The sequence below is a fragment of the Mustela nivalis genome (assembly GCF_964662115.1).
Source record: "Mustela nivalis genome assembly, chromosome: 10".
NCBI lineage: Eukaryota > Metazoa > Chordata > Mammalia > Carnivora > Mustelidae > Mustela > Mustela nivalis.
The window spans coordinates 12,109,269-12,118,302 of record NC_139029.1 but is presented as its reverse complement, the minus strand read 5'-3'; the positions used below and the strand labels follow the sequence as shown (position 1 = coordinate 12,118,302).

Below are 9,034 nucleotides of genomic sequence, written 5' to 3'. Positions count from 1 at the left end.
CAAGGTGGGAGCAGGCTTGCAGTGAGGCAATGTTGTTACCTAAAACCTGGACTGCTTCGGGACCTCAGCCAGAGCCTCCAACAAAAGCCTTTGGGGTTGTTAGAAACCCCAATAATAAGAGCATTGGGAGGTCGGGCATGATGCCGTGTTCCAAAGTCAAGGCTATTGTCTTTGAGGGTAGGTAGCCCTTCTGGTAGGCGGCCCCATGCCCAGGAGGTGGTGGCAAAAGGGGTCACTGGGTTCCGGCCTCAGGCCCTACTGGGGGCAGGGATGCCACTTCCGGGGACACCTGACCAGGCTGCAGAAGCTCCTTCCCCAGCCCCCACCAGCAAGACTGGTCCGCCCTGGAATTCTTTCCTGGTACAGATTCCGAGATGGCAAAAGGAGCGAAAGGGGGGCCCGGAGGAAATAGCTCAGCTGAGTGTAATTCCAGAAAAAAGGAATAGGGGCAGCGGTGGGGCAACCCAGGTTCCGGGCTTCACTTTGCTGTTAACTTGTAGGAAGCTTCCCAGGGGAGCTGTGCAGGACCTCAATTTTCCCAGCTGTCATATGGGCTGCAACTCAACATGCCCTTGTGCTTTAGCTGGAACAAAGAAGCCTTTTCTCTGGTGCTGGGGTGAGGGGCGGACCTTATGTAGCACCTAGAGAGTCTGCCCTGGGCATCCACAGAGAATGTTCTCTCCTATTTCTTTCCAGTTGTCCCTGGCCACAGGAGAGTGTGGCCCTCGCCCCCCGCTGGCAGCGGTTTACGTCTTATGCCGCGGAGGGTTGGGGGTGCGGTGGCCACGTCACCCCACTGAGTGGAAGCAGAAAAGGGAGAGAGAGAGTGACCGCTTACCCATCGCTTACCCGTCGCTGTGTTCATGTCTCGTTCCGCTTATTACATGGGTCCAAGTAGTGCTTGCGTGACTGTTGTGCGGTCTGATGGGCACAACCTTGTAAAGCATGTGAGTTGGTAAGGGTGAGTTTCTCTCCCCACTCTTTTCCTTCTCCATTCCCCTTCCCTGATGCTGGGATTGACCTTGGGGGAGAGGAAGGAGCCCCACAAGATCTTTAATCTGGCCCTACAACCTGGAGACTCATGTTAGCATCTGGGGCCAAGTGACTAATGACAGGTGTTATTTACTGAACACATACTATACACCAGACAGCTTTCTAATTACCTCATAAACATGCTTACATTCAGCCCTAAGAAGAGGGAACAGTTATTCCCATTATGTAGAGAGATAGGACACTAAAACACAGAGAGGGTGTGTGAATAGCCCCAGGTCACACAGCTAGTTGAAAGCCAAGCCAGAATCTGAACCCAGAGGAGTCTGGCTGTAGAGCTAACCTCCTTCACCACCACACGGTACTGCCGCTTGTGCCAACCAGCCTGAGATCATTAGAATATCTGGAAGAATGATCTGCCTTGGTGGGGCTTCGAGGAAAAGGAACTGAATTCTTGCTCTACACCTGGCACGATGCTTCTCACCTGCAGAGGCAAAAATGACCTGGTGCAGATCTAGCTCCTGGGCTTATTTGCTGTGTGAACCTAAGCAAGGGGTATAACCTCTCCGAGCCTCTGTTTCCTTGCTTGTAGAATAGAAAAAACGCTTCCTCTGCTGTGCAGTTCAAAGGCGCCGACGCTGACGGCACTCTCGGCATGGTGCCCGGTGCAGAGAGAAAGCAGAACCGTGGTAAATTCTTAAATATGGGAATGTTGATGTTTATGTAAATTCTTGCCTATGGAAGTGTTGGTATTTCATTTATCCCGCACATCCCGTAAGTTAAGTGTGATCATCTCCATTTCCTCGTTGGAAAAACCGAGTTCAGGGAGGCTGAGCAATCTCACGGTGGGAACGTGGCCAAGCTGCAGCAGGAGCCCTCCAAGCTTTCTACCCCAATGTCTTTTTCCAAACCCTGGTCCTCACTGTGGATGGGGTGAGCCTGAGCGCCTGGGGGTGGGGGAGCCACGTGCAGTTACAAGCCTCTGGCTCACTTGCGCTTGCGCTTGTAGCATCTGCTCCTCTCTGCAGGGCACACCTCTGGCCGCAGGGGTGAGCTCCGCCCTCCTCCCTCCTCCGTGGGGCAGCCAGAGGTGTGGGGTTTAATGCTGCAGCGATCGGTGCAGAACCATTCCAGCTTCTTTGCCTCTTAGCGGGGCCAGTCTGAATCTCAAGGATGCGTGAAGAATCTCAAGACTCCCCTTGGAGTGAAGACCCCATTGCCCAGCTGGGAACTCGCCCAGGAACCACCTAGAAGGGCTCTCCTTTCTTCCCCATCCCAGCTGTCTGACTCTCACTGTGCTTCCTGGGTCTCCTCCCCAACAAACCACTTGCATCCAATGCTTGTCTCAGGGTCTGCTTTTGGGGGAACCCAAATCCAAACACCCCCCTGCCCCGGCCACTGCAAGCATGGATTATCCTTGGCTTAGTGCAACGGCAAGAAGCTAAGCTCTTGATCCCGGCAGATGGAGGCTTCGATCTCAGAGCTGTGCCTCTGGGCTGTGTGTGACGTTAAGCAAATGACTCAACCTCTGAACCTCTACGTGCTTATCTGTAGTATAGGGAATATCTATCCATAGAACCAGTGTGATGGAGCACTGGCAGATGGTCGGGGCTTAATCCATGTTTGTTGTTCTCAAGACAGATGATCCCAGATGGGCTCTTGAGCCCCAGATCTGCTGGACGTCGCCACACGCCCGCGTCAAACTTGTCGCTGTCCTGTGTTCTCATCCCTGGGTCTTTATTCCACCTCTGAGTGTGCATGCCAAGGACCTCTGGCTCGTTACCACTGCTCCCTCGTCCTCACCGACCACCATTCCCGGAGGCCTGGGGGCTCTCCCCTGAGCCTGACCCTTCTCCAGCCCCACTACCCTGTTCTGCCCCTGCGATCAGACCTGGCGGCTTGATCAGACCCGGGACCAGACCTGGGTACTGCTCTACATGGTATGTTGGTGCCTGGCAGGTCGCGTAGCCCCTCTGAGCTTTGTCTCCGAATTCAGAAAGGACGGTAGCATTGTTTTATGGTTAAAGCATCCAACCCAATGTGCGGTAAATAATCAAGGCTTGACACATCTCTCCTCTCTACTCGGCGCCGATGACCTTCACGGACTCTCTCCCCTGAACGGCTTATGTAACCCCCGCCACTGGTCTCTCTGTGCCAAGAGCAGGCTTCTCAAACTTGACCTGGCACACAGGCACCTGGGATCTTGTTAAAATACGGATTCCGGTTCGGCGGTTCCAGGGTGGGGCCTGAGCTTCTGTGTTCCTATCAGATTCCCGGGAGATGCTGACACTGCTGGTCTGGGGCCCTCATTGAGTAGCGAGGACCTCGAACTTCCCGCCACCAGTACTCTCCTCTCTGCTTCTGAGCACTGTCCATGATTCTGATGCTCTCACCCTTGGCTCGAAAGCTGTGACCGGGTCCCTATTCCACTGTGAGGATGACAAAGCTAAGGCTCATGGCATACTTTGGGCGTGCCAAATTCTGCGCTAAGGAAGAACTTCCCAATCGTCATCCATTGAACTCTCTGAGATGAAGACTACGAACACCCATTTTACAGAAGAGGAAATAGAGGCACAGAGAGGTAAAGCCAAGCGGCCACGTCACACGGATCATAACAAGGCTGGACTTTGCACTCAGGTCTGTGCACCTGACCGCTCTGAGCACCACCTCCCCCCACACCCTTTACGGAGTCCCATCTCCTCAGGCTGGGATTTAAGGACTTTCCCTGTGGTCAGAGAAGGACGTTCCCTGCAGCAGGTGGAGTTCAAGGCGGTGGGTCAGGGACACCAGCTTAGGAAAGGACTCCTCCAGAACGCTTCCTCTCTGGGGCCCAGGAAACTCCGGGGTCAGTGGATGCCAGGTGGGAGGGAGTGAGAGCTTGGGTGGGAGGCAAGGGCGGAGGGGGAAGGGCAGGGGCGGGGCACAGGCCAGGCAGCGGCCAGGAAGCCCCGCCCACCCCGAGGTCCGAGGTCCGTGCAGCTGGCCGCTGGGGCTCCGCTCTGTGTGCTGACATTTAAGCCTGGCGCTGACAGTTGAGCCCATTTGATAAAAATGCATGTATTTTGCACATCTATTTCCTTCCACCCATCACTCAAGGCTGTCGTTCCCCGAGGAGGCCAAGGGCATAATTGCTGACATAACAGCTTAAGTGCTTTTTGGAAAACTCACTCCGGCTCTGGTCTGTGGCTCCTCCTCCCTGGCTGGGCTGCGGGGCCAGGCTCTCTCCCTCCATCTCTGTCTCTGTCTCTTGTTTTCCTTACCGTGTCTCTCTGTCTCCCCCTCTTTGTATCCGTGTCCAGACTGGCTTCTCATCCCCCCTCTCCCTTTCTCTCTGTCGCTCCTCCCCTGCCCGCCGGTGCCCTCGGTCTGCCGCTCCCTGTGTCTGTCTCTCTGCCTCTCCTCTAGCTCGGCTCTTTCCCACCCGCGCCCTGCTGCTTCAGCTTTCCCCTCGTCTCACTCAGTCCTGCTGTTGGTCTGTTTCTGTTTTGCAGCTGCCTAACTGGACTGGAGGTTTATCTTCCAGAGTCTTCCCCAAGGGACCCCTTCTTGGTCCTCTCCATCCCTCACCTCCAAGACCCTCTGAAGAGCCTCCTGTCTCCCCAGGATCTCTGATCCCAGGGTGAGTCTGACTCACAGCATCCCAAGCAGCTTTCCTGGGTCACCGCCCCTTTCTCCACCCCCCACCCCATCGCCCACCCATCGCAGCCCACTTTGCTTCTCACCAGCAGCCAGGGCTCCTGGGGGAGTCTTCCCCGAGTCAGCCACCCATCCATGCTGCCCTGGGAAAGTAGAGACACGCATCCGGGTTTGGGGGTTTGCCTGGGGCTGTCAGCTCCCCCACGGGGACAGAGCCCAGGGACCCTTGGTTTTGGTTTTGTTTTCTCAGCTCTGTGTACACAGGTGCATTCCATAAAACTGATGGTTTTTCTGAGTTCAGGATGGAGACTCGGAAAACCCTGGGTCCCTGTCTTGGTGTGACCCCAGAGCCCTGAGCAGGGGCCCAGTTCACTGCTCTGCATCTCCGGGTGGACAAGGTATCTGTGACCCTGGGCAGAGATGCGTGTGGTGGAGGTGGGTCTCCAGATCTGTCCTGCTTGGGCGATAGCCCAGCCCAGGGTGGAGCAGGAACGGGGAAGGTCTCCAGTCTACACAGGCAAGTAGGGCAGAAGAGCCATGTGAGGTGCTGTGGCGGGTCGGTACCCCAGGGCTGAGGAGCAGGTGGTGACAAGGGGCCACCCACAGAACTGGCACAGACCCTCCTTTCTGGAAGGGGCAGCACTGGGGTGAAAGTCATGGGCCTCCCCCACTTCCTATGACCTGAGGGATGGGGGAAGGGACCTGAGCTGTTCCCAGCTTGAGAACCCAGGCCAGAGAACGGTGGTCCCACTCGAGACAGGCAGCCGTGACCCTTCCTAGTGACAAGCCCAGCTCTGAGAGCCCCAGCAGGAGGAGGTGGACTGCCTGCTTAGCCCATAGGTTGGGGATGGGGGATGGGAGTGCCCCCGCCTTGAGGCCCAGCGGGTGGTCTTCCGGGCCCAGGGATCAGTGGGCATCATGGGCACAGGGCTGGGGAAACAGTCGACCAGCCTGAGGGTCCTCTGTAAAACCGGAGCACCATGGGGCCGGGGGGGGGGGGGGAACGCCTGGGGACAGTGCACGGGGATCAGAACTCATTTGTGGCTGGGAAGAGCGGTGGGGGCTTCCAGGGGTCGGAAATCTGTGGTCAGGCCCTGATCCGCAGCCATATGTCTGCTGTGGTCTTGCCCTTTCTAAGACAGATGCGCTCAGGAGACACAAAGCCACCTTGCAGCCTTCTGCTTCCCAACGACCTGTCCCGTTTGGTGCTTGAGAAACAGCTCAGGGGTCCGGAAGGACCGGGGGCTAAACTGAAGTTTGCAGAATGGACTTCTTATCCTTCGAAGCCTGGCTGCAATGTCACCACCTCCTAGAGGCCTCCCCTGACCTTCCCCAGTGAGAACGATCTGTCCCCTCCTCTGACCCCACCGTGCTCTCTCACCTATTTATTCCGACACGTACTACGTGGCGCGGCTGTCCTTTCCCCTCAGTCTGTCATTCCAGATGGACTGGGAGCTCTTCGATGGCACGATCTGCATCTCCCCCCGGCCTGGCATCGGCCCAGGCCAGGGGGATGCTCAGATCTGTCAAATGAATGATGAGAGGAGCAGATAAAGAAATGAAGCCCCATCTGCCCTCTGAGGCTGGGCTCTGCCCTATACATCCCTCCTTCCCTCTCTTCAATCCCAGGCTGAACAAAGCACTATTTCCAGTCTGCTCAGGGCCACCGAGTCCTCAGATTCAGAGTCCAGAGCGGGCGGCCAGCCCCTCCCCCAGGACACTCAGCTGGCTTTCTTCGGGCGTGTCCCCGGCCACTTTATGTACTTCATCCACTTGCTGCTGAGATATTAATGCACTTCAGGGGTCAGTGGAGCCCAACGACCGCACCGTTAATAGGGCAAAGCAATTCCAATTTCATGCCTACACGGGCTTCCCTCTATTAAGGCAAAGAGAGGGAACAAATCTTTTTTTCTTATTCCTTCCAGAAAACAGGCAAAGGCATTGTGTGACAGAAGCTTAGGTAAATTGCTGGCAGGTAGCAGAGGGAGGCCGGTGGCTCCAGTGAGACAGAACAGAGCTTTGGAGAAGAAGGAAGTAGGATGAGGAGGCTGGTGGCACTGTGTGGTTGTTGCCTGCTGATCTGGCCCGGATGTTTATACTGATGAACATCTGAGAGCCCCCAACACTTGAAAATCATCTGCTTCGACATCACTATCCACCTGCAACATGCAGGCATGCAAATATTTATTGAATGAATGGATCACATAGGTGGCCAAAATAGTTCTAACTCTGCCTCCTCACTTATGTCCATACATTATGCAATGTGACTTCACAATTTTCAGCTCAGGGTCATGGGGTGGAGCTCTGAATCAGGCTCTGAGCTTGGCGTGGTGTCTGCATGAGATTCTCTCCCCCTCCCTCTGCATGTGCACTCTCTCTTCCTAAACAACTAAACAGGTAAAATCTTAAAAAAAAAGAAAATGTCCACCTATTTCTCTACCCCTTAAAGCTGGGATGGCCTTACGACTTCCACTGGTGAACAAAATCAGTAGAAGGAACAGGAGTATAGGTTCCCCTGGGCCCCAAGGGGCCTGTACGCTTTGGCTCTCTCTTGCTCCTCTGCCTTCCATGGGCTGGACTGCTGGAGGATGATGAATGAGATGAGGCAGAGCTGAGTCATCCCAGGGAAGGTGACCCTAGTCCAGACAGCCTTCAGCTGACTGCAGATGCGAAAGGGAGCCCAGCCTTAATCAGCTGGCTCAGACCAGCTGCATAATGGAAATAATAAAAAGCTGCCACTGTTGGTGGTTTGGGGATGTTTGTTATGCAGCAGCATTGTGGCAACTGACAACTACCAGAGCCACACAACTGTGTTCCTCATTAACCTGCAGTGTTCGTCATGCTCCTTGACCCATGGCACCTGCTTCATAAATTTTTGTTGAATGAATTAATGTACTTTGGGAAGCACTGATATAACTTCTTGTCTATCCCTGCAGGACATGGTAAATTGTCCTCCCTCTAAGCTTTTGCTCATCCCGTTCCCTCTGTCTAGAATGTTCTCCTCCATTCTCTGCCTGGCCAACCTCTCTTTTGGCTTCTGGCGTCTATCTGGCATCTGTTCTCTTTGGCTTCCTCTGACCTGCCTCCCTTACCCCAACGGGATGAATCTCTCCCAAGTCAGTGCTCCACAACCCTGGGTGGGGGGCGGTCTGCCGAATGTTCATCCCACTGACTTACCTTGGCTGGTTGGGTAAATGTTTTCCCCCCACTGGATCATGAGCTCCTTCAGGGTAAGAGCACATTTTGCCTGTCTCTGCAGCCTGGATGACTAGCACAGGACTAGTCCCACAGCTGGGCCTTTGAGAGGTGCTGGTCCACTCACTCCCACATGCAACGCACCTGCCATGAGCCAACTAGATCAGTGGAATAGCTTCATCCTGAACCTGATCATAATAATCATAAATGTGCATTGTTGCCTACCACTGAGGTTTGGGTTGGTTTGGTATACAGCACTATTGCAACTGCTGACTGTTACTCTTGGCCCCAAGGAGGCTTGGCTTTTCTGGTAGTTTCCGGCTACTTCCCGCATCTGTCAGCCAAGCCTGGGGGAAGGTAATGAGGTACAGCTCTGCTCCCCTTCCTGGGAGGAGCGTCTCTTCCGTGTGCTCCTCACCCCTCCCCAGTGCCCGTCCCAACAGCTGCGGTCACCCAATAAATGAAGAATTCAGAGCCACAGACGAAGGTGGGGAAAATTGTTCTGTTTTAATTAAACTGACTGAAGAAGCCAAGACACAGACAGAAAGAGACTAAGAACAGACTGGAAATAGTTTAGAAAAGAAATGAAAACCGATCGCAGAGATGTCAGTGCTGGGTGGAGTAGCCGGAGTGGGGGCCAAGCCTTCACGTCAGCTCCAGGACCACTGTCAGGGCGAGCACCAAGGTGAGCCGGACGCCGGGAGGGCCAGAAGCGGAACCTGGGTTGGGCGGCATGGAGGAGGGTCAAGGTCAAGGTCAGGTCCACCGACCCGGGTGGGTGTGCAGGGTGTGGATCCCGGAATGGCAGAGCTTCAAAGGGCCCCCGCACAGAGTCTGGATTCAGCAACAGGATGTACTGGGTTCAAATCCCAGTTCTGCCACCTGTCGCACCAAAATGGGTGTGATCTTTTCTCTGTCCCGGGGCTGCTGGGCTGAGCCTGGTGGCCATGGGATCATCCAGTGGGGACCAGGTGCAGGGACTTCCATTGTGAAATGTGCAGTGGGCTCAGTGTGAGGAGGAGAGGGCTGGTGGGCTGGGGGGCAGGGTCTGGGTGCCGTGGGGTGGCAGCTCCAGGACGACAGTATCAAAGTCTCCAGCCGGGGCACCTGACTGTCCTATGGAGTGGTCCTGAGCCCGGTGGGGGAGCAGGCACAACCCTATGGTCAATTCTGGACACATCCTCTTGGGGCCAGGACACTAAGTTCTCTGAGC

At 55.2% G+C, this 9,034-nt stretch overlaps 1 protein-coding gene across 1 annotated transcript in view; it reads right to left on the bottom strand.

Annotated features, from left to right (window-relative positions):
* Positions 1-8,309: 8,309 nt before the first annotated feature.
* IGSF21 (immunoglobin superfamily member 21) overlaps positions 8,310-9,034 on the bottom strand; it is a 232,699-nt gene continuing 231,974 nt past the window's right edge. The window contains exon 10 of the mRNA XM_082687603.1: positions 8,310-8,540. Coding sequence (XP_082543729.1) covers positions 8,467-8,540 — 74 coding nt within the window. The 3' untranslated portion in view covers positions 8,310-8,466. The remainder of the gene's footprint in view (positions 8,541-9,034) is intronic.